Here is a 24,556-nt window from a genome sequence, read left to right on the forward strand (position 1 = left end):
ACAAGTGTTCACAGGGGTTTTATTTGTAAGAGTCAAACGTCCATCAGCAGGTGAACGGATGAATAGATTATACGCGCTATCTGTACGATGGAATACCTACTCAGCAACGAAAAGGAATTCACTGATTCGTGTAACAACACAGATTCAGCTCAGACATGCTGAGTGGGAGGAAGAGACCAAGAAACAGTCCTTACTGTAGGTTCCGCTTATATAAAATCCTAGGAAGAAAAAAGGAATCGATAGCTGTCGGACGAGCGGTTGCCTGGGTGGGGTGGATAAAGATGGGTACGCAGGAGCGCGACGATTGTCTGAGTGTGATGGACATTATCCTCATGGCGCTCGTGTCCCGTGGCCACATAAACGGCCTCCCAAATTGTGCACTTGAGACCCACGCAGTTTATGGTATGTCGATTAAACCCCAGTACGGCTGTCTGTAGAGCGAGGACACAAATGGCAAAATAATGACAGAAAATACAGTTAAGTTTTGTGCAGATGGTGGGATTACAAAGTTTCCTTTGTCCTCCAATCTCGTTCTTTTTCGGCATCGTTTTGGCTACTCTGGGTCCATATGCATTTTAGAACCAACTGGTTGAGCTGTTCAAAAGAGCCAGTTAGGGGCTTCCCTGGCGGCGCAGTGGTTGCGAGTCCGCCCGCCGATGCAGGGGACGCGGGTTCGTGCCCCGGTCCGGGAGGATCCCACGTGCCGCGGAGCGGCTGGGCCCGTGAGCCGTGGCCGCTGAGCCTGCGCGTCCGGAGCCTGTGCTCCGCAGCGGGAGAGGCCCCAGCGGTGAGAGGCCCGCGTAACGCATTAAAAAAAAAAAAAAAAAAAAAAGAGCCGGTTAGAATTTTGGTTGGCACTGGGTCGAATCTATAGTCAGTTTGGGAAGAAATCAACATCTTAATGATACTGAGCCTTTAGACCATGGACGTGGTCTTACCACTCCACTTCCTCCAGCCCTTTTAGTTCAGCAGTGTCTAGATTTCAACATTCATGTCTTGCACACGCGCATTTTACGCCTAAACATTTTGTTTCGGACACTGTTGTAAATGAAATTATTTTAAATTTTACTTTATAGTTGTTTCCTGCTGGTATGTAGAAATACAATTGATTTCTGTGTACCCCATGGCCTTCTAAATTCACTTGTTAATTCTAGCTTTTGTTTTGTAGAGTCATTAAGATTGTCTCCATAGGTGATTACGTCATCTGCAGATAAAGGTCTTGTCATCAATTTCCCGATTTTCTTTGAACTCTCTCATCACACAACCAAACACTAGCCAACGTGTAAGCATCACTGAGACCCGTACCTCTGACTGTCTTCTTCTTGGCTAAGGAATAGCCCTGTGCACTGCTCAGGTATCTGCCCACTGGGAAGACTTCCCTGTGTCTTCCGAGCGTGGTTGCAGTGCTGCAGCCTTCCACTCCCCGGTGGGATCCATGTTCCCGCAGTCAGATGGTCGTAAGAAACGCCCGTGAAGCCCAGGTACGGGTTAAGGGGGTGATACCGATGCAACAAGGGGGGCACCTGTTCCTGCAGCCTAGTTGTGTCTGCAGCACCGGCCCGCGCCTGAAAGCGTGTATATTGCCTCCACTTGGTGATAGCAAGTTGCTGTCTGTACCAAACTTTACGGGTTGGCTGGTTGATTTATGCCAGGCAGCTCAGCTTACATGCTAACTCAATTTCTTTGGGTTTCTACTGCGGCTCAGCGGTATACTAACTCAAACGGAGCATAGGATTTTCAGAAGACTGCTTGGTTATTCTCCAAAACTCCAAGCGTTTGCACTGAGTCCCTGCGGGGGCTGCCAGGGGATCCACGCTGCATCTCTATCTTCCAGAATCTTCCACGCCCCACGGGTCCGGCCAGGTCAGTGTTTCTCAGAGTGTGGCCCCAGAACCAGCAGCAGTGGCATCCCCCGAGAAGTTGTTAGGAATGCAGGTCCCCGGGTCCCACCTCAGACCTGCTGACTCAGAGTCTCTGAGGGTGAGACCCAGAATCCTTGCTTTGGGTGTGGGTGGGCCAGGGTTTACGCGGGTGACTTGGGAACTGCGCTAGGTCACAGCCCCCTCTTGCCGGTGCCGCCTGCTCTGGGCTCCCCTCAAAACGAACCCTATGAATAACTTGGGAAGCAGGCCCGCCCACTGGCCTCCTCCTCCGTCTCTGCAGCTGCCCCTGCGGGCTTGGCCGGGCTTCCCACCGCAGACCCTGAGCTGGCCTGACGGAAGCCCTTTGGGAAGCGCAGTCCTAGGCTCCAGCCTCGGCACGTGGGGAGCTTGGGGTGCAGGGTCCAAGCATCTATCCGGACAGATGGCCACAGCAGCACGGAGTGCCCGGGGGCGCTCCCAGGCTGCTGGCGGCTTTTCTTTCCGTCTGCTCGCTGCCCTTCGTCCCTCGGTGAGGAGAAGCCAGGCCAGGGTGGCCAGGACCCTCTGAGCGCAGGAGGCCGCTGAGCACAGAGCCCGGCGCTGCCCTGAGGGTCACTGCCGGAAGCGATCATTATCTCGGTCCCTTTCGCACCGTGTGAGGGTGGTCAGCAAGCAGAGGGGAGAACGGAGGCTGGGCCACCTCACGAACGTCGTGTGACCTGTGAACTTGGGGTGAGGCCTTGTCCGGCTGCCTGGAGCCCTGGCACCCTGGTCTGGTGTCGATGCCCGCAGCAGCGTAGGGTCAGAAAGGGCGAGGGAGCTGTAGCAGAGGTGCTCCCATGGGCTCCGAGCCCAGCGCCCAGTGAGGGTCCAAGCACCACGGTTCTGCTTGGCCCCTTACGTCTAAAGCAAAGCCAGAGGGAACGAGGCCTGAACTGAGCCCCAAGTGCCCTGCCAGTGCCCTGAGCAGGGCATCCTCTCTCACCCTCTGTTGGCACCGCCCCCGAGAGTCCCTTCTTCCCTGGAAGCAGCAGGACGCCTGAAGCCAGCTCTCCTGCACCGCACTCCTCCCCCTCCAAGACTTTGCACGTCCAGGTTAAACTAGCCTGAGCCGCTGGGACCACGTGTCGGGAGGCTCTGACACGTTCTAAGCTGCTCCCCTCGAGAACGGCCCTGTTAAGGTTCTTCTTTGTTGTGGGTTGAACTGTGCCCCCAGATTCAGATGTTGAAATTCTAAGCCCCAGGACCCCAGAATGTGGCCTTAATTGGAGCTGAGGTCTTTGCGGAGGTAATCAAGCTGAAATGGAGCGTTACGTCCGGCCCCGATCCAACACGACACAGACACACACACAGACACACACACGCACGACACAGACACACACACACGCACACGACACAGACACGCACACGCACACACGCACACACACACAGAGAACACCACGTGAGCATGAAGGTGGAGATGGGGCAATGCTTCTACAAGCCAACGACGCCAAGGATGCCAGCAAACCCCCAGAAGCTGGAGGGGGGCCTAGAACAGACTCCCCCTCAGTCCTCGAAAGGAGGCAGCCCTGCCAACGCCTTGATCTCAGACTTCTGGCTCCAGAACAGACAGAGGGTGCTATTCTGTCGTTTAAGCCACCCCATCAGTTATGGCAATCACTCTTGAAACCTAGCCGGGGACCGACCCCATCACCAGTGTGGTGACACCTGAGCTCTCCAGCTCTTCCTAACAGAGCTTCGGGGTGGCGGCCCTCCAGCCAGACGTGCATCTGGGGATGAAGCAGCACCTCCCCTCTGCTGTTGGACTGCTGTGCTCACCGGGCACCGCTACCCCGGCCTCACCTGCAGGTGGCTTTCTGAAGCGTGGGTAGAATTCTGCGTTTATCCACCATGGCTGCAGCCTCTCGGGAACCTCGAAGGCCTTGACATCAGCACGTGGCCTTTGTCATCCCGTGGATGGGCCACCTGTCGGGGGAGCACCCACGCTGCCTTCCAAGTCAGGGTGAAGCGGGCTGCTCGAGACAGGACACAGGGCAACGTCCAGCAGCGACCTCCTCAGTTGGCGGCACCCAGATGGGTGTCCCCAGTGGGGCAGAGCCGCTCTGGGGTCAGCAGCGGGCAGCCAGAGCCCCGGGTTCTCCCCTGGGCCCCCCCACGGGCTCTGCGGCTGCAACGGGTCCACAGCAGACAGCGAGCGACTGCCCTGAGGGTCGGCAGGACGATACTCTGAGATACTTCGTCCATCCAGGGCTCTGAGCCAACAGCAGCCACGCCAATAATAAACCTTGGGCAAAGTTCCAAGCATGCGAAGGCCAGGCGTTTAATCAGCTCTAACCCCACAGGTTCCACCCGCACAGGAGCCGACAGGGAGGACCCTGCCGGGGACGATGGAGGTGCCGACAGGGAGGGCCCTGCCGGGGACGATGGAGGAGCACAGGAGCCGGGCAGCTGCCTGCTCTGTCTTCTGCGGCCAGGCTGCAGGCCCAGCTCCCACGTCATTCTGCTCCAGAGCACCCGGGCTCTTCATCCTGAGTCATCGTTAGAAGAGAGGGTTGGGTGGGGAGGGGGGGGGTGCTCCTGGACGCACGCAGGACTCTTCTCCTCGGTGCAGGTTCTCTGTTGGGCTTGAGCCACAGCTGCTCCCACCTCCCCGGCCCCGGCAGGGTTTGCTCTGCTTCCCAGGTGTGTCCATCTAGTATGTGTGCTTTTCTTTTTTTTTGTGGTACGCGGGCCTCTCACTGTTGTGGCCTCTCCCGTTGCGAGCACAGGCTCCGGACGCGCAGGCTCAGCGGCCATGGCTCACGGGCCCAGCCGCTCCGCGGCATGTGGGATCTTCCCGGATTGGGACACGAACCCGCGTCCCCTGCATCGGCAGGCGGACCCTCAACCACTGCGCCACCAGGGAAGCCCTAGTATGTGTGCTTTTAACATACACATCTGAGCTCACTGGCTCTGCTCTGTGTTCCTGTGACCCTGTCCATTAGGCCCAAACCTAGGACCACTCCTCTTGCTTGAAACACATTGTGGAGCATCTGTGGGGAGAGCCCGCCTGCTGTGATGGCCACTGGTCACAGATTCAAGGTGGCACATCACCATCTTCTGAAATCCCTGCCCCCTCCCCGGGTGTACGGAATGAATTGCGTCCCCAGAATTCATGTTGAAACCCTAACCCCCGTGCGATGGTCCTAGGAGTCGGGCCTCTGGGAGGTGGTCAGGTGACAGGGGCTGAGCCCTCATGGGTGGCACCAGTGCTCTTATAAAGGTGGTTCCAGAGCACTTCTGCCGTGTGAGGACTTGATTTCCAGCCAATACTTCCATGTTCGCAAGCTGCCCCGCCTGTGGCGTTTTTGTTAGCATGGCCAGCGGAAGCCGGGACCCTGAGTCGTGGGTTCTTCCATGGATCCCAGTCCTGCCTGGAAGAGCAGCCCCTGCCGGTGCTTCCCCGGTACCAGGTACCAGCCCTGTCCTGGGCACCAGCCCCTGGTGGGGAGGCTGCCGGAGGGGCAGTGAGATGAGCCAGGGTGCTCTGCGGGCCCCTGGCACAGGGACACTGCTTCTGTGGCACCGCCCGGGAGGGACATACGGCCCAGACAGAGTGGAGAGCAGCTGGCGTGGACGCCCCTCTGCAGCCAGCGCAGGGCAGGAAAATCAAAGCTTACACGGAGTGGGGAGGGGTAGGTTACGGCCCGGGCTTGGGTCACCAGGGCCTCCACCATGTGCAGAGCCAGGGTGCCACCTACCTCGCTGCTGTCCTGCACCTGTGGGTCCTGGGCCTGCTTGGTGGTCTGGGGACTCCATTCCTCCGCATCATGAATGTGCAGTCTTGCTGGGGGTCATCTCAGCAATGATTCCGAATCAGTCCGTCCTGAGCCAGTATCGACAGCTGTGGCTTTCCGGGCTGTCCCTGGAAATCGTGTTCCGATGCGAGTGTGATTCGAGCCCCTTGGTTCCAGTCGATTCGCGCTCCATGTGGGCAAAGCGCGACGACGCTTCGCTCCTTGCTTGACGCGCGCGGACACTGGGTCCTGCGAGGTGTCGGCTCTCGGGCCACAGAAGGACCCGCGTCCCCGCAGCCCGGATCCGGGCGAGGTACCTCGCGGCCGGGGCGCAAGACCGGAGGAGAGAAGGCAGAGACCCGGGCGGGGTCTCCGCGGCCCGCCTAGGGACGCCCACAGGACCCCAAACGCCAGACGCAGGATCCCTGCCCCCAGGCCGGCCCAACTCGAGTGGGGCCGGCTGGTGGAGGAGATGCCCCCAGGGCGCCAGACCTCGGGATGGGCGGCCGCGGCGGGAGGAACGGACGGAACCGACGTCTGGGGAGAGGGGTCGGTGCAGCATCGGGAAGGCGGCCCCTGCGGCAGCGGCGGGAAGAGGGAGAGTGGGCAGGAGAGGGGGAGGGAGGCAAGACCCGGCTCGGCCCCGCGGGATCCCGCGCTGTGCCCCGCGCGCCCGCCGCCCAGCTTCCTCCCCGGGCGGAGCGGCGGGTGGGCCAGGGGAGCCCCCGCCCCAGGCAGATGCGCGGGGCAGCCCCGGGGGGCGCAAGCTCGAGTGGGAAGGAGACGGAAAACCGCCCGTCTCGGTCCTGCGAGGCCTGGGACCCAGAGGGGACCCTGCTGCCACTCGCCCCAGGTTCCGGGACGCGCGAGGCCTCGGGCAGAGCGCGCTGCCGGCCGCTGACTGGCGCCGGCGGTCGGGTCCCGGGGGGCGGGGCTCGGGGGCGCGTCCGGGCTCGTCCTCCGCCCACCCGGGGCGGCACGGAGGCGGAGCCAGGGCGGGTGAGCGCCCCCGGTGGCCGGCGGGGCGGGTCCCGGCGACAAGATAAGAGCCCGGAGCGCAGCGGAACCCGAGCTGGAGCTTCCGTGGACGCTCGGTGTCAGGACCCCAGCAGAGCCGAGGCTGGGGCGCACAGGTGAGGCCGGGCCGCCCTGTGGCCCGCTCCCCGCACAGGTGCCCCTGCGCATCCTCCGGGCGCTCCGCTCCCGCCTCTGAACCCGAAAGCTGCGGCCGGGGGGCGCCGGGCCGGGGCGAGCACCGTCGGGGAGCGCCGTGTCCCGCAGGCTGCGGCGTCTCCAAAAGTCGCCAACAGTTGGGGTGCACAGCGCCGCGACAGTGCCGTTGGCGATCTGAAGGTGAGGTGGCCGAGAGGTGCGAGCCCCGGAGCGGGCACGGGGCTGATGTGCGCCCCCGTGGCCCCTGGCCCCATCCCGCCCCAGGCTCGGAGAGACGGGGCAGGGGCCGGCTGTCCCCGCCTTCCCTGAGGCGCTGACCCCTCCCTGCTGAACCAGACCTGCCCAGGGTTGGGGGCACCTGGGCAAGCGGCCTCCAGAGCCAATAGGGGTGATTTTCTCAGCCATCGCTTCTTCTCACAGGGCTTAGTCTTTGACTTTTAAGGTGGGGCAGGGGTGCAGGGTTGTGGGGTGCTGAGCGTCCCGGCTGTAGGGTTGGACTGCAGCTCTGTTTCTCTTCTCGGTGCAGAATCACACTTTCTAAGCACCACATTCGCTTTCTGTACCCAAACCTGGCCTCTGAGGCCGGGGCTTTCAGGCGTGGGGTGAGCTCCCCCCAAATGCAGAGCCGGGGTCTCCCTGGCAGGTGGTCCCCGATGCGCCTGCGAGAGCCGCTGTCAGAGCAAACCGGCCGGGATCTGGAGCCTGCGCAAGCCCAGCCCTCTCCGCTGGACCCCACTGCAGGCCCGTCCCTCCCGCTTCTCCCCACCCCCAAGTCCCTTCTGTCCCTTTTCATTCATCTCAGGAATGTGCTGTTGTGTTTGTCACAGAGACGTGGTGCATACAATGACGTGTTGTGGGTTTCTGTTCAAACTGGGATGCAGAGGAAAATAACCCCTTTACCGCTACCATCCTGCTACCTGCTGCTTCAGAGTGAGTGTGTGTGTGTGTGTGTGTGTGTGTGTGTGTGTGTGTGTGTGTGTGTGTGTACACGTGCAAGCGTCTGCAGCTGAAACATCCAAATGCCAGAAGGAGTCATAGCTGAAGCTGCCCTGGGCCTCGAGGGCCCACCTTGCTCTCGGCCGCATAATTTCTGTGTTACACGCTATGTGTGATTCCTTCCGTTCTCCTTGATTATATTACCCAGAGTTTCAAGAAGGTAACCTGGAGATGATTTCCCTGGTAAAGCTACTACGTGCAGGAGCTAGTCCTGTTAACCCCCAGGAAAATCCTGACTGGAAGGATTTACCTGACCGGAAGCTCTTGTCCCTGCCCGGCCCTTCCAGGTGTGGCCACAGGTGGACGTGGAATGTGCGGCCATTCCTTGACGGAAACTCTTGTGATCGTTCCTTTGAAACTTTGAATTCCTGTGGCTGACTCTGGTTTTAGAATTTCGCTTTTGACTTTGGTCTCTGAGTATAAAGAATGTATGTACACTGTTGTGAAGACTTACTACTGAAAACTATTTGAAGATTGTCAAGGTGGGGTGGGGGTACAGGGTTGCGGGGTGCTGAGCGTCCAGGCTGTAGGGATGCTGCCAATTACTCCCCGGCCGTGTGGGGAGTGCGGAGGTAGCATCTTGCATTATTACTAAATTAGAGAGGACGCAGCCTTGCACTTTGATGGGAATGGAGAGGGGTGCGTGGGAAGGGGGGAGTGGAGCAGAGTCTGTCCTGAGGTCTCCACGGCCTGTCTCCCAGCCCCACGAGGAGGGTAGCTCATCTCCTACTGTCCTCAACCCTGGCTGTGTCCTCTTGGGCGCTTGGAGTGCGTTTGTTCTGCCCCCCAAAAATGGCTGGAAATGCCTCAGATCTGTGCTCAGGCCACCGGGTGCATCGTGATCCGGCTACTAAATCAGTGTATCCCTGTGTGTTTCTCTTTCATGCTGGCTGTAGACCAAGAGGGAGGAAGCTCTGAGTCCAGGAGGCCATGAGTAACAGCAGGTGCTCTGTGGCACTGATGTCTTCCGTGGTGGCCGCAGCTAAGGAGGCCAATGCCACCGGCCCGAAGGCGGTGGAACTCGTCCTGGTCAAGGAACAAAATGGGGTGCAGCTCACGAACTCCACCCTCCTCAACCCCCCGCAGAGCCCCGCGCAGGCCCAGGATCGGGAGACCTGGAGTAAGAAGGCCGACTTCCTCCTCTCGGTGATTGGCTTCGCTGTGGACCTGGCCAACGTCTGGCGGTTCCCTTACCTGTGCTACAAAAATGGCGGGGGTGAGTGCGTCCCCCCTTCCCCGCGCCCTCCTGCCAGCCAGGGCCACACGGCTGGCATCTGGAGGAATGCGGCATAGGTGGGGCACAGTTTCCCCAGATGAATGTCCTGGAGCCGATGCTGAGGCCGGGAAAGCAGGGTCCCCGAGCGAGTGGTCAGAGGCACCATGGCTCTGCTTTCTGTTTCCAAAGGTGACTTCCACTTTGGAAAAGAAGATTCTGCAAGGCCCAGAGAATGGTATCTTTGGCTGATTTAACCCGTGTTTACGAAGCATGCAGAGGCCCTTGGCGGTTGACGGCACCAAAGATGCCCCGGGAGTGTGCCCGTCCCCTTGGCGGTTGACAGCACCAAAGATGCCCCGGGAGTGTGCCCGTCCCTTTGGCAGTTGACAGCACCAAAGATGCCCTGGGAGTGTGCCCGTCCCCTTGGCGGTTGACAGCACCAAAGATGCCCCGGGAGTGTGCCCGTCCCCCTCCCCCTGCACAGCCGGTCCCAGAACTCCCGTGTGTGGGCTTGAGGCAGAAAACTAAGACATGGGCCAGGGTCACCACAAAAATTCGAGCTGAGAAGCAGTTGGGTTGGTGCCTGTTTCCCGTGAGTCCCCCGACTCTGCCAGCCCCTGTCGGGGGTCACTCCATGCCACACACGTGGGGCTTCGGGAGGGCCTTCCAGGGTGCCTGGGAGTGGGTCAGCGTTTTGGCACCCCACTGGAGACCTAAGCAGGTACAGAAGTTGCCCCAAGACAGGCATCACTCTGGGGTCTCCCTGTCTCCCCCGCCCCTCCCTGGAAGAGAGCCGAGACAAAGCCCCCTTATCTGAGGTGGAGCCAGAGGGCTTAAGGAGGCTGAGCCTGCGGGGCCTGAGCTTTGTGCCCCGAGCGAGGCTGCAGCCCCGATGGAGGCAGGTTCCACATGCCAGGGGCCAGGCAGGGTCACATCCCGAGGATTCACGGCTCAAGAAGGGGGGAGGGGGACACAGGGCAGGCCCTGCCGCGCAGGTGGGGAAGGGACGGCACCCAGGAGCAAAGCCACAACGTGGGCTGACCCGTGACTTGGGGAGGGAGCTGACTGGAGTCTTGGACAGCGGGGGCCAGGCATGGAGGCAGGAAGCTCACCGCCCCTGCCTGCAGGGAGCTTCAGGGAGAAACAGGGACAGGAGACGGATGACAAGGGTCGTGCCCAGGACACACGTGGTCGGCTGGGACGTCCGAGCCCTCGCCCCAATGACAACAGGCCAGCCCGTCCTCGGCCGCAGGCTGAACACGCTGTCGTGTCCCCCAGGTGCCTTCCTGGTCCCCTACCTGCTCTTCATGGTCATTGCCGGTATGCCGCTTTTCTACATGGAGCTGGCCCTCGGGCAGTTCAACAGGGAGGGGGCTGCCGGCGTCTGGAAGATCTGCCCTATCCTGAAAGGTAACGGCGGGGACGCCCCCTTGCACCCGGCGCGGTGTGGACCAGGGCAAGCCTGGAGCAATTCTGAAGCAAGTCAACCCCAGCTGTGTGCGTTCAGTCCTGCTTTGCTGGGTGTCTAGGCACGTGGACACATCCTTTTAATTTTGGTCCTACTTTAAAGCTCCATAATGACTAAGGACTTGAGTGTGTCTCCTTGTTCCCAGGTGAGGCCAGCCTGCAATGGATGAGCAGTGTTTTGTCAAAGTGCTAAAATAGTAGAAAAGATAAAAAATACTTCTAGCTCTAGATCTCTCATCTATAATCTGTCATTCATCTATCTATCCATCTGTATTAGTTTGCTAGGGCTGCCTTACAAAGTACCGCAAACTGAGTGGCTTAAATAATAGATGTTTGTTGTCTCAAAGTTCTGAAGTCCAAACTCAAGGCGCTGGTGAGGTTGATTCCTTCTGAGGGATGGAAGCGGGGGCGTTGCTCCAGGCCTCACTCCTTGGGTTGTGGGCGGCTGTCTTCTCCCTGGGTCTTCACATCCTCCCTGCATGTGTGTCTCTCCATCCAAACTTCCCTTTTTACGGAGACATCAGTCACACTGAACTAGGGCCCACCTCTGTAAAGACCCTGCCTCCAAATAAGGTCACATTCTGAAATACTGGGGGAAAACTTCAACAAATGAATTTTGGAGGCCACGATCCAACCCATAGCATGATCTATCTACCATCTGTGGGGGAGTTCTTCCTTTTTGATGGCCTGCCGGGTGAACCCTCAGGCATGAGCCCCTTTCTCCTAGGCTAGATGATGCACAGCTCACCCAGCAAAGGAGCTGCAGGGAACCCCTGGCCCAGCTCACCCCACACGCCTCTGCAGGGCGGGGCAGCAGCTCTGGGTTCAGGTGCCAGTGCCGGGCGTCCCCTTAGCAGGATTTGCTCACAGCAGTCAAAGCTTAAGTAAGTCACAGGAACGGCCTCTGGTGCGCTTGGGGTTCCCGAGGGCGGAAGCGCAGGAAGCTGAGACTGCGGGCGCCTCTTCAGAGCCGGGCAGATCGAGGGCACGGCCGGTGTCTGCGGGCAGGGCCGATACCGTCTGGGGCAGCGAGTCCACCCTGACACTTCAGGACGCGTGAGTTCATCCTGTTCTCCGGGCCTGCCGGGCGGCCAGCACCTCCCGCGATGGGCTGCGCCGCTGTCGGTAGTTACACAGCACGAAGGTGCCGGGTCGGACGTGAGGCGGGTCCGCCGTCAAGTGACCGTCCTGGGGACGCCAGGGAAGGACGCCGGCTGTGCGACCCGTTTACTTCGGCCTCTTTCCCGAGAAAAAGGACGCTGACCCCAGGGCTGCAGGCCCGCAGACAGAAGCACATTTCCAGCTGTGTGTCCTACCAGAAGAAGAATTTTCTCCAACAAAACTGCCAAAGTGGATCTCTACGCTGCAGTTTGTAGAACGTCAATAAGCGGTCTCCAGGGGTCGCGAAGGACTAGTTAAGCCTGAAGAATTTGGTTACTGCAGAACATCCGACTGGAACAGTGAGAGTGTCAGCCCCTCCACGGGGAAGTTACGCGTGCAGCTGCGGGGCAGTCAGCACGGCCTGGCCTCGGAGCCTGGAGACCCGGGCAGACGCCAGCTGGCTCCGAGCTCTACTCCACGTCACGGCCCATCCACGCTCCTGCCTCCCAGGTCTGGAAGCTCATCCTCCTGGAGGGCTGTGCGGGGCCGGTGAGGCCACACGGAGAAGCACCCCGCAGCGCCCGCGGGCGGGAGCTCAGCCGGAGCCTGTAACTGGAGATTTGGGGAAATCGCACATCACAGAAAGTCAGCCGTCGAGCCTTGGAATCTTTGTGTCATCAGCACAGGGCTGTTTGTTGCCGATCAGAGAATCAACGCAAGAAATTCTGTGTGTGGAGAGGAGGCACCTCGGATGGCTTGATACTAACGAAGCTACGGTCCCTAGCAGGTGATCACCTGCTCATTCAGGCTAAGTTTCTCCACAGGATGCCCATTGGACGGGAGGTCGGCATCGCTCCTTGAGTGAGGTGAGGCAAACCTTGCTGTCCGGGATACCCTGATACACATGTCTTCCTTTCCTTCCTTGTCTTAAAAAAAAGTTTAACTAATAAAATTGCACATACTTTCATGTGTCATTAAATAGGGGGAACACACGATAAATGAAGACATCAGTTAAAATGCTCCAAACGGCCATCACGGGGCTGCAGGTCCTCCAATGGGCGATTGGTGCATCCGGGCCCTGCGGAAGGGAACCCAGCTCTCCGGGGAGCCCTCTTCCCCCTCTTTCCCTTCCCTGGACCCCGGGAGCCTTTCCACGGGCCTGACAGCACTGAGATCAACCCGAGAAGGCCAGGCAGTGACGCCCACGGTCAGGGCGAGGGCCCTCAGAGGGCCGTGCCGTGTCCTTGGTCCCCGGCACTGTCCCTCCAGAGGCTGTCGGTGATGCCGAGGGCAGCCAGTGTGACCACGGGGCCTGGGAGGGGGTCTCTCCAAGCTCTCCCTCCCTCCCTCCCTCTCCTTCCTCTGTCTCTGTCTCCCCTCTCCCTCTCCCTCTCCCTCTCATTCCCTCCCTGCCCCTCCCCTCCCCCTGCCCCCCCTCTCTCACAGACACACACACACACACACACACACACACACACACACACACACACGTGCGCATACATATGCACACACACACACCGAGTAGATACGAAAGGCACTCAGACCCACAGCGGAGGAATTCTCTCCTGTTTCCTTCAAAGACCTGCCAGTGAGTCTTGCGAGGAATGGGAGGCTGCTCCATCAGGGCGTGTCCTCCAGCTGGGGTCCTGGAATTACTATTTGTCCCCGACACCCTCTTCCTGCTGAAGCCAGCTCCGGGGAATGCTCTGGAGTGACCTGGCTTTAGTGGTGGAGAAGGGGGCTGTTGTCCCTCTTGAGACCCGAGGATGCTCCATTTCAGGTTGTCTGGTTAATTGCCTAAGATCACCCCCCACTGTGTGTACGGCATGGAAAACACCTGTTTTAGCGACTATAAAATAATTTATTATACTTTGTGGTCAGTAATATTTTAGTGTGGTTTACCAAACTCTTCCTCTTTCTAAAAAGGAATTTTAAGTGGCTTAAAAGAAAACAAAATGCGTGCAGAGTTAATATTAAAAATACTGAACAAACTGAGATTTAAGAAAATTGACCTTAAAAGCTGTGATTGAAACTCACACACGGTCTTGAGCCTCCAGGACAAAAGAGGAACACATCAAGTTTTCATTCATATTTTCACTGGGAGTATTAGAGGGGACCGAGCCTGCCACCTCCTTGGGAGGGACGTTTCCCGTGGTGTAGAATGATAGAAGAAACGTAGCAGGTGGAGCTCGATTTAGCGTATATGACGACGTATGAACACTGATCATTCACAGAACGAGAGCGTTCTCAGAGCAACAGGGCAGTGGATGTCGTGTGGCTGGGTCTTAAGTGACAGAAAGGAAGAACTTGAAGGGAGGGCCGGTGAGGGGCTGCCCTTGGGCGGCCCAGGGCCAGGGCTTCCTGGGGCTCTGTGGTCCTGGAGGACAGAACTCAGAGGGACCGAAAGAATGGCTGGCGCTCACAGCCACATTCCCAGGAAATCGTTCCTTCACGCAGGCCTTTGGGGCAGCTGGACGGCAGCGCCCTTGGATGGGGGACCCTCCGGGGCTGGTGTGCTGCGGCCGATGGGGCAAAGCCCACGTGCCCTGGGAGCCACGTCAGCCCGGGGCACCCTTGTCCCTCCGCTGTGACAGCGAGAAACCCGGCCTGCCCAGCGGAGGCTATCCACGCGGCGGTGGGTCCTGAAGGACCAGAAGCGGAGGCAGCTCTCTCGCTGGCCCCGGATTGGGTCTGCTTTAGCGTTTGATCAGAGGCTCCGTTGAGTTCCCCAGACTTCAGGTGGAGGATTCGGTGTGCAGCGTTGCCACCTTCCAAAGACTTCCGGGCAGGCGCCCACAGCCAGCTCACCACCACGGCACACCTTCCGTGACGCACCGGAAGCAGCGTGGCTTCCCGCCGACGCGGCTGCCGGGGCGAGTTCCCGGGGAGCCGGCCTCCCCTCAGGGGCTCAGGGAGCGGAAGTGCAGTGAAGAGTTCTTTCACGTTGATGAGTCCACGTTGGAGAAGGCCTTCCGAAGGAACGGTTTGGGTTTTGTCATCACTGCTCCTGAGCGCGTTTTCCAAGAGGGACCACGTACCAGGGACTGTTTGCTTTTAAATAAATCACTCCTGATACTGAGTGACTTATAAGTAAATACACGTAAGTAAATGGTAGTCCCTCTCTTTTTGCTTTCAGAAGAGGAAAGAGAATTTTAATGAAGTGTCCTGAGCAGGAAAATAGCTTCTCCTAAGGGCTAGACCCATAAAAAACAAGCCAAGCCACTCCCTGAAGACGTCAGCTTGAAGGCAAGCTCCTCCCTGGACACAGGCAGGCAAGACGGGGCACGGCGCCCCCCAGGTTCGAAGACAGTGAAGTTATAGTCACAGCCCAAACTAGTCCTAGCAACAAAGCCGGGAAAGAATGCTGAAACAAGAGAACCCTGCATGGAGCCTGTTACCGTCGACCGCAGTGACGGGACCCGACGGTGCTTGTCCAACACCGAATAGGGAAGAGGTCTCACTGCCAGACCATCCGTCCGCCACAGCCAGGATGTCGCGTCTCCAAAGACTGCCCACCACTCTGTTCTGCTCCAGAAGCCAGGAGCCCCTCAGGGACTGTCAACAAATTCCAGGGCTTGTGATCCTGGAAAGGGACTCTGACACGCCCTGGGGGCCCCGGCGTGGTCATAGGTGACCCTTGGAGACCCTGGATGGTCATGCATGGTCCTGGGTGATGTTGGGTAGACCCAGCTGACTCTGTTTGCCCTGAGTGGCCTAGAGGGGTGTGGTTAGCTATGGGTGGCCATGAATGGCCCTGGACAGCTCTAGATAGCCCAGGTAGGCATGGATTGTCTTGGAGGCCCTGGGTGGTCCTGGATGAGCCTGGTTGGCTGTGGAAGAGCGTGAAAGACCCTAGCTATCCCTTAGTGACTATTGGTGGCCCTGCATGGCTCTGGGAGGCACTGGGCATCCCTGGGTGACCCTGGATGGCCTTCATGGCCCTATTGGCATGGGTGGCCCTGGATGGCCTTAGGTGACCCTGAGCGGCCCTGGATAACCCTGGGTTGATGCCCTGGGTGACCCAGAGTGGCCCTAGATGACCTTAAGTGAGCCTGGATGACCCAGCCTGGCTGTGAGTGATGGTGGACAGCCACGGATGGCCCTTAGTTACCCCGTATGTCTGCGGGTGACCTGGCTGTACCAGGGCGTCCCTGGATAGCCCTGCATGTCTGGGTAGACGTCAAGGACCACGGATGGTTTTGGAAGTGGGCAGCCCCTTCTCTGACCATGACGCGAAGTCTGGGACCCACCCTTTCCCTCGTCTTCTGGTGTGTCTAAAGGCGCTGCCTGGTTTCAGGACAGCCCAGGTGGAGCTGCGACCCGCGAGGGGAGGGGCAAGGGTGAGCTGCTAATGGGGCCATGCTCTCCCCACCAGGCGTGGGCTACACGGTCATCCTCATCTCACTCTACATCGGCTTCTTCTACAACGTCATCATCGCCTGGGCACTGCACTACCTCTTCTCCTCCTTCACCACGGAGCTGCCCTGGACCCACTGCAACCACACCTGGAACAGCCCCCGCTGCTCCGACACCCGCGCCCCCAGCCCCAGCCCTGACCCCAATGACACCTTCAGGACCACCCCTGCCGCCGAGTACTTTGAGTAAGTGGGGGCCTCGGGGTCTGATGACACCCCCGGGGGTGGGGAGGGGGATCCGGGCCAGCCACCCGCCCCTGCTGCCTCCCGAGGATGTGGGGAGGACCCCTCCCTGGCCAGTGCCGCATCCCGTTCCTCTGGGCTCTTGTGGGCTTATTTCTGACCCCACCTCTAGCAGCTCAGCACGGCTCCTGCAGGGAGACCTCGCAGGGAAGGGAAACTGGATGGGCCGCCCCACCTGCTCCCTGCGGCCCTTTGGGGTCTGTTGGGGGGGATGGCCTGTGACCCTGCAGATGCCGCAGGGAGGAGGCGTGTGGGGCTGGGCTCCGGGGGCTGCAGCACTGCCTCCAGAGGGGGCCGGGCTCCCCTTTCCCAGTCACCTTCCCCGATCTCCCTCCGCTCATGGCCCGGTCTCCAGCCAGAGGCGGGACCATCAGACAGTTGCCCGAGGTCTTCCCTGAGGGAAGGCACTGTCCCACTCCTGGGGCCTGTGGAGCTGGGTGAGACAGCAGGTGTGCAGGAGAGAAACTGAGCCTTCCGGCACTGGGAGAATCTGTCGTGTGGGGGTAGGAGTGACACCGCCAGAAGGGCGAGGGATGTTCATGGAACCTGCAGACATTCAGCGTCTGAAGTTGCGTGTTTCAGATACTCAGGGTCTAAGTCCTTTGCTCTAGAATCCCCGCCACACGTGGGGAACGTATCTCCAGGACCGGCTGCTTCAGAAAGTGGCAGCGATGGGCAGGAACGGAGTGAGGCGGGGTTTGGGGGGCCTGAGGGGACCGCCGGAGGGGTGGGGTGCCTTTCTCAGGCATTATAGGAAGAGCACGGTTAGGGTGAGGACGAGGGTTGTGTGTGATGGGACTTGTTTAATTTTTTGGAAGATAGTCTTTTGGGCAGTTTGGGATTAGAGAGTGAAGGAGTCTGAGGAGGGCAGGGAGGGAGGTTCCGCGAAGGGGGGAAGAGAGGGGCCACTGAGAACCCGCCTGCCCGGAGGAGGGAGAGTCCAAAGCTGGGGGGTGAGGGCCTGGGTCTCCAGGAGCTCTCAGGAGGGGGCGAGCGGGTTTCAGAGGACGGGCTGGAGATGAGAGTCCACCTGGGATGGGTCCCATTAGATCTGCCTGAAACACTCCAATGCGGACGTGCCCGTGAGAAATGGAAACCCAGGCCCTGTCACCTGAGTGTGTGGGCAGGACTTAGTGACAAACAAGCAAGAAATGATAGATTCGTCCAAGTAAAGGAGAGCAGAGCATTCATCAAAGCTGCTTGTGCGTTCTTAGGAGCTCGTTGCCAGCCTGTTCATGACTGCATTTCCCAAACCTAAGAGCATCTCACGGACAGGTCAAAGCCCGGGCTGCAAGTACTCTCACCAGTGGCCCAGCTCTCAGGTTTAGTGTGTGATGGGAGACGGGGGACCAGAAAAGAGAGCGGGAGGGGTGGGGACCCCTGCACCAGAAAGCAGAAAGGGGAGACACAGACATGACTGTGGGCGAGCGCCTGGGAGCATCCCACCCATCCCACCACTGACAGACGTGCAGAATCAGCTCTCGCTAGAGTTGGGTTTAAGTTATCATTTCACCAACAAAATGATGGCTAAGTTTTCAAGCTAGTGCGTCTTTTACAATTTTAAGATGGATTTTGGCGCAATTCAGAATGTTTAGAAAGCTTTAAGAGATATCAAGTGTGTCAGGTGAGGCCATTTGGGGACACTTACCTTCTGTTTGGGAGGTGTGGAAAGAGTTGATTTAACTAAATGATTTTTCAGATGAGAAAAATAGAGGGAAAAAACTGGTTAGTCAATGATTTATTATTAAGAATGCTAGAAGGAAACATATGTGATAGGTGAATTTAAAAAAAATTAAAAAACAGAGAGCTCACTAGTGAAGTCTGTTTGGAAATTCCAAGTCTGGAAGAGAAAGATTGAGCTGGAAAGCTGCCTGGACCCTCCACGTAAAGGGCTGTTAGCAGGAGCAGATATCCAACCGTATTTGGAGGGGACCCTGGGACAAAGGCGGGGCCTTTGAAGGTTTACGAGGAAGTCATAGATCATTAACGACACGATGAGTTATTAAACTGAACTGACGACACGCCAGGTGATTTCACTAACGGTGGTGACTGGGTTTCCCTGAGACAGGCCCCACTGACTGTCAGGTCTGCAAGGGTTTTCTGGAATGTAAACCCACTTTATAAAGCGGATCTTTGTGGAAAGCATTACATGTTCTTGAAGGCACATGTAATTAGGGAGTTCACATCCCACCATGAAACTCCAGGATAACTATAATCATTGAAGTAGTAAAGCTGTAAGTGCTACAGAGTGCATGTGGGCTTTGGAAACCCCAAAAGATTGGCCCCTGTAACTCCCAACTAGTGTTAAATTTCCCTCAACTCAACTCCATAAACACTTATTAAAACCACCTTCACCTACTTTCTAATATAAATTAGAACGCTATATATTTAAAGCTACAAACTTGCCTCTAAGAGACTGCTTTAGCTGCCTCCTGCGCGTTTAATATGTTGTGTATTCAAGTATTCCCTGATCTGCCTTGTGATTTCTTCTTTGATTCACGGGAGATTTTTAGAAATTTGTTGTTTGACTTTAAAATATCTGGAGGTTTTCTAGATATATTTCTGTTATTGATTTCTAATTTAATTCAGATTTGGTGAGATAACATCTTTTAAAACCTCATTATTCCTAAATATACTGAGATTTGTCATATTGCCCAATATATGGTTTATCCTGGTGAGTATTCCACGTGCACTTAGAAAGAATGTGTATCCTGCTGCTGTTGGGTAGACATGTTGGCTAGGTCCTGTCAGCTCCTAGTGCTGTTTAAGTTTTCTACATCCTTACTGTTTATTTGTTCTATCAGTTACTGTGAAAGGGGTGTTGAAATCTCAATTATAATTGTGGATTTGCCTATTTCCCTTCACAGTTCTATCAGTTTTTGCTTCATTCATGTATTTTAAAGCTCTGTTCTAAAGTCTACACTTGTTTATCAGATCTTTTAATTGAGCCCTTTTCCATTATGAAATGTCCCTCTTGGTGCCATTCCTCATTCTTTTTTCTCTTTTTCCTTTTTTTTGGCTACATTGGGTCTTTGTTGCTGCGCGCGGGCTTTCTCTAGTTGCGGTGAGTGGGGGCTACTCTTTGTTGCGACGCGTGGGCTTCTCATTGCGGTGGCTCCTCTTGTTGCGGAGCACAGGCTCTAGGCGCGCGGGCTTCAGTAGTTGTGGCACGCGGGCTCAGTAGTTGTGGCTCGTGGGGTCTAGAGCGCAGGCTCAGCAGTTGTGGAGCACAGGCTTAGTTGCTCCGCGGCATGTGGGATCTTCCCAGAGGAGGGCTCGAACCCGTGTCCCCTGCATTGGCAGGCGGATTCTTAACCACTGTGCCACCAGGGAAGTCCCTATTCCTCATTCTGATGTCAGCTTTATCTGATATTAATATGATCACTCCAGCTTTCCTATGAATAGTGTTTACATGGGATATCTTCTCCATCCTTATGTTTTAAACCTATACGTATCATATTTGAAGTGGGTCTCATGTAGACAGCACAGAGTTGGTTGTTGCTTTTTTATTTACTATGACAATCTCTGTCCTTTAATTAGAGTGTTTCCAATCAATAATTATCAGTATGGTTAGGGTTTTGTCTTTCATCTTGCTTGTCCCACTGGTTCATTGTTTCTTGTTTCCTCTGTTTATTTCCTTTGGAATTAATTAATTATTTTGGCTTCCACTTTATCTACTCCATTTGCTAATAAGCTCTAGCTCTTCTTTTCTTGTTTTGTTTTGTTTTCTTGGCCACACCACACGGCATGTGGGATCTTAGCTCCCCGACCAGGGATCAAACCCGTGGCTCCTGCATTGGAAGCGTGGAGTCTTAACCACTGGACCACCAGGGAAGTCCGTCTAGCTCTTTGTCTTAATTTTTAGTGGCTATTACAGGGTTTGCAATCTACGTCTTTAAGTTATCACAGTCTACTTTCTCCTGACAGTGTGGCCCTGGGCCAGGGCTGGGCTTCTGTGGGCTCCCAGCGTGCGGTGGCCCACCTGCTCTCCTCACCTGGAGGGTGGGCCCTGCATCTCCACTAAGGCTGGGGTCCTGGCCTTTCTGGGGTGGGGGGCGAGGGGTGGGGGTCTCCATCAGGCCAGGTCCCTGCTGCCATGCCAAGTGGGGGAGGGCAGGTCTCTTCACAAGTGCAGCCCCCTGTTCCAGTTCAGGGCAGGGAGGCAGCCCTCCCCAGGACCCTCATCTCCTTCCTCTCCAGGCGTGGCGTGCTGCACCTCCACGAGAGCCAGGGCATCGACGACCTGGGCCCTCCCCGGTGGCAGCTCGCATCTTGCCTGGTACTGGTCATTGTCCTGCTCTACTTCAGCCTGTGGAAGGGAGTGAAGACTTCTGGGAAGGTGAGGCAGCAAGGCTCACCAGCTGGGGAGTGGACAGGTGGCCGTGGTGGGTTGGGAGTGGACAGGTGGGCCGTGGTGGGCTGGGGAGTGGACAGGTGGCCGTGTGGGTTGGGGAGTGGACAGGTGGCCGTGGTGGGCTTGGGAGTGGACAGGTGGGCCGTGGTGGGTTGGGAGTGGACAGGTGGCCGTGGTGGGTTGGGGAGTGGACAGATGGACCGTGGTGGGTTGGGAGTGGACAGGTGGCCGTGGTGGGTTGGGGAGTGGACAGATGGACCGTGGTGGGTTGGGAGTGGACAGGTGGCCGTGGTGGGTTGGGGAGTGGACAGATGGACCGTGGTGGGCTAGGGAGTGGACAGATGGACTGTGGTGGGTTGGGAGTGGACAGGTGGGCCGTGGTGGGTTGGGAGTGGACAGGTGGCCGTGGTGGGCTGGGGAGTGGACAGGTGGGCCGTGGTGGGTTGGGAATGGACAGGTGGCCGTGGTGGGCTTGGGAGTGGACAGGTGGCCGTGGTGAGTTGGGAGTGGACAGGTGGGCCGTGGTGGGTTGGGAGTGGACAGGTGGCCGTGGTGGGCTGGGGAGTGGACAGGTGGGCCGTGGTGGGTTGGGAATGGACAGGTGGCCGTGGTGGGCTTGGGAGTGGACAGGTGGCCGTGGTGAGTTGGGAGTGGACAGGTGGGCCGTGGTGGGTTGGGAGTGGACAGGTGGCCGTGGTGGGCTGGGGAGTGGACAGGTGGGCCGTGGTGGGTTGGGAATGGACAGGTGGCCGTGGTGGGCTTGGGAGTGGACAGGTGGCCGTGGTGAGTTGGGAGTGGACAGGTGGGCCGTGGTGGGTTGGGAGTGGACAGGTGGCCGTGGTGGGTTGGGACAGGTGGCCGTGGTGGGTTGGGAGTGGACAGGTGGCCGTGGTTGAAGAATGATGTCAGGAGAGTGCTTTCAGCGTGAAGACAAGCACAACAAAATATTTTTGCTGATGAAAATATTTTGGTCATTATCTGGGCGCTCAAAGCAGCGATGACCAGAATGCCCCTGTCACTCGGGCTAACACTTGCAGTGACTCTCCAGCACCGGAGAGTCTTCCGACGGCCACAGGTGCTCTCTCCACCCCCCGCGGCCCAGAGTCCATCTTTCACAAGTGACCCAGGTGCCCATTTGCACAATCAGTGCAAATCACTCACATCTCCCTCATCAGGAATTCAGCCAATGCTGCCTACTGCCATAGCCCAAGTGCAGAGAAGGAGGGCTCCTTCCTTGCCAAATTGTTTGTCCATTTTAATCCCTGGGAAAGACAACACACAGGATAGAAGGCACTGGACAGTCTCGCTCCAGGAGGCATTTTTTGAGCTGGTGTCCTGTGACTGTTTGGGACGGCGGGCTTCCCAATCTGAGGTCCCCCTCTCTGAGCACAAACCATGAGGGTGACTCTGTGCCCAGCCATGCCAGCCGGTGGCGGTGCGGCCTGGTGACACTGTGCTCTCCCCAGGTCGTGTGGATCACGGCCACCATGCCGTACGTGGTCCTCTTTGCGCTGCTTCTGCGAGGCGTCACCCTCCCTGGGGCCGTGGACGGCATCAGGGCGTACCTGAGCGTGGACTTCCGTCGGCTCTGCGAGGCCTCGGTGAGTGCGCCCTCCGCTCGCGGCCCCAGTCCACATGGGTCATGGGGCTCTACATCCCAGGCAGGAGACCCCAAAGGCTGCAGCTGGGCAGCAATTCTCACTCCCCCGCTGTGTGCTGGGCCCACCCAGCAGAGTTCCCTGTCCAGGTGACATGGGGCGGTGTGGGCACAGCAAGCAGCTGAATGGACCAGAGTAAGGACATTAGGGGAACAGGCCACCCAGGTTTCTGCAGGGAGAGAGCGGGAGTCGGCTGCCTCTCGACCTCTTCGCTGCGGGCCGTGCTCTCCCTGGAGCAACGCTCCCGGCTCCTGGGATGAGCACCTGTGGGACGGCCCGGTCTGTGCCCGAGGGTGTTGCCGCTCAGCTGGATCGCAGCCGCAAGCTCTGGCCCCGGATGCATCCTCGGAGCTGGGCTGAGGCTGCGTGAACTAGGGTCCCCCTCGGGGAGCCAGACCTTGATGGTCCAGCACCCGGCGCCCCCGGCGTAAAGACGCGAGGTGACCGCGTCGTGGCCAGAACTTACTCCACAGTCAGGCTGCAGGTTTCTTCAGGAAAGGAAGAAGTAATTCTGGGTTGAAATATGAGAAGACAACCTCATGAAGAGAGGAGGCTCTGCCGGGCAACGGCGGGGCGGCGGTGGGTGGCCAGAGAGAGAGGCAGCAGCATCGCAGGGAAACAGGCCCAGAAGCGGGGAGGCTGGGCGGGAGGCGGGGTCACTGGAAAATCAGGTGGACTAGACTGGGGCAGAGGGAGGGGCCCCAGTGGCCACCCAGGGAGGCTGAGCTACCGGGAGCAGCACGAGGGCGAGGGCGGTCTCGGCTGAGGCGTGGGGCCGGGGCCTGACGCTGCCAGGTTGTGAGAGGGTCGGCTGTGGGGCTCATCGGGCCGGAGGAGGCACCCCCTGGGGCAGCAGTGGGCAGGAAGGGCGAGAAGGGGAGGCAGACGTGGCTCCGACCCCAGGAACCCTGGGAATTGGGGGTGCTGACAGGGCGGAGGTCGGGCGCCAAGGGCAGCGAGAGGAAAGCACCACGGTCTCGGCCCCACAAGCACACAGGCGAGGGCAGCCGTGAGCAGGGCACCAGCCGGGCAGCCCACCCGAGGACCGAGGCTGTGAGGGCAGCACACGGGTCTCCACAGACGGCTAAAGGCAGAGTCCGTCCAGCAGCGGGTCCGGGGCCCCACAGCTGCAGAGCCAAGCCCGGGGAGCTGAGAGGTCAGCAGGGCATCCATCCTCGGGAAAGCCCATGGCAGCTGGGGGGTGCTGGCAGGAGGAGGTGGCCTTGGGCGTCCCAGGCCAGCCGGGCGTGATCTGGAAGTCAAAGAGAAGTGGGGCGTCAGGCAGGAAGGACAGGCGGCATGAGGGTACGCAAAACAGATGCCGGGGTGCGAAGAAATCAGAGAAAAGTGGGAACCGGTGGTTGTCACAAGCGAGGTAGATCGGCAGATGGACGAGACAGAAAATAGATTTCAGGTGGACGGATGATGGCTCATACGCAGACAGGCAGTGGATGACGGACGGATGACAGAGGACAGGCGTAGGTGGTGGGCGACGGAGACACAACAGGACTGGACCTGACCTGAGTGTCCCTGCCTCTAACAGTCCCGTCAGCTAGGGAGGGGAAGAGCAGAGACCAGGACAGAGCAGGCCCACAGCACTGGGCTGCTGGGAGACCGCGGTCCCCAAAGGACAGGTCTATGCAGTCCCCAGCGCGGAGGCTGGGGCTGTTCCTGGTGCCCCCGTGGGGTTCTGGCTGACTTTGCACCATGTCCTCCAGGACAGAGCAGGGCCTGGGCCTCACCCGCTGGGCGGCCATCCTGAGCCGTCCTCCCAGGACTGCTCCGGGCCCAGCGGCTGCCTGTACGCCCTCTCCCAGGCTCAGGACAGCCTCCCTCAGAGACTGAGCGGCCCCGGCACCCTTCCCCTGGGGCTTGGCAGTGGGGGACCAGGTCCCACAGGCCCTGAGGGGATGTGGTTGGGGACTGGCCCAGATCGGGGCGCAGGGCCCCAGCACCATCCCAGGCTCGTCCCTGCCCACCCCCTGGGGGTTCAGCCATGGTGGCTCAGTCCAGAGGGGCTGAGGGAGGGGCCTGGCCAGGTCCTCACTGGTCCGGGCCGGGTGGGAGCAGAGGTTCCACTGAGGGGCCTGCCCGGCACGCGGATGGGGCGGAAGTAACCGTCGGCTCCGTCCCTTCTTGTGCCCCTGGCACCGGGGACCCTGTGCTGCTCTGACGTGGAGGCTGCCCTGCATCCTGGGGCCATTTCTAGACCCCCATGGGGATGAAGGGGACTGCCTTCGGGGTCAGCGCCACTGTCCTCAGTGGCACCCAGAGGCCCGGCCCTTTCAGGCCGTC

The 24,556-nt window shown here is 58.6% G+C and overlaps 1 protein-coding gene across 5 annotated transcripts in view; it reads left to right on the top strand.

Moving 5' to 3' along the window:
* Positions 1–6,689: 6,689 nt before the first annotated feature.
* The window catches only part of SLC6A3 (solute carrier family 6 member 3), a 35,833-nt gene continuing 17,966 nt past the window's right edge, over positions 6,690–24,556 (top strand). For 2 of the 5 annotated variants that reach the window (XR_004349398.1, XM_032628652.1), the window contains exons 1-6: positions 6,690–6,771; positions 8,704–9,023; positions 10,302–10,433; positions 15,967–16,192; positions 20,450–20,588; positions 22,070–22,204. Coding sequence is in view for 2 of the 5 variants with exons in the window: in XM_032628652.1 (XP_032484543.1) it covers positions 8,738–9,023; positions 10,302–10,433; positions 15,967–16,192; positions 20,450–20,588; positions 22,070–22,204 (918 nt within the window). In the remaining 3 variants the exon portion in view is untranslated. Of the gene's footprint in view, positions 6,772–6,848; positions 6,992–8,176; positions 8,236–8,703; positions 9,024–10,301; positions 10,434–15,966; positions 16,193–20,449; positions 20,589–22,069; positions 22,205–24,556 lie in introns of those variants that run through there. The other 3 variants (XR_004349400.1, XR_004349399.1, XM_032628651.1) reach the window with 3 other exon arrangements.

Source organism: Phocoena sinus, chromosome 3 (genome assembly GCF_008692025.1).
Source record: "Phocoena sinus isolate mPhoSin1 chromosome 3, mPhoSin1.pri, whole genome shotgun sequence".
Lineage (NCBI taxonomy): Eukaryota > Metazoa > Chordata > Mammalia > Artiodactyla > Phocoenidae > Phocoena > Phocoena sinus.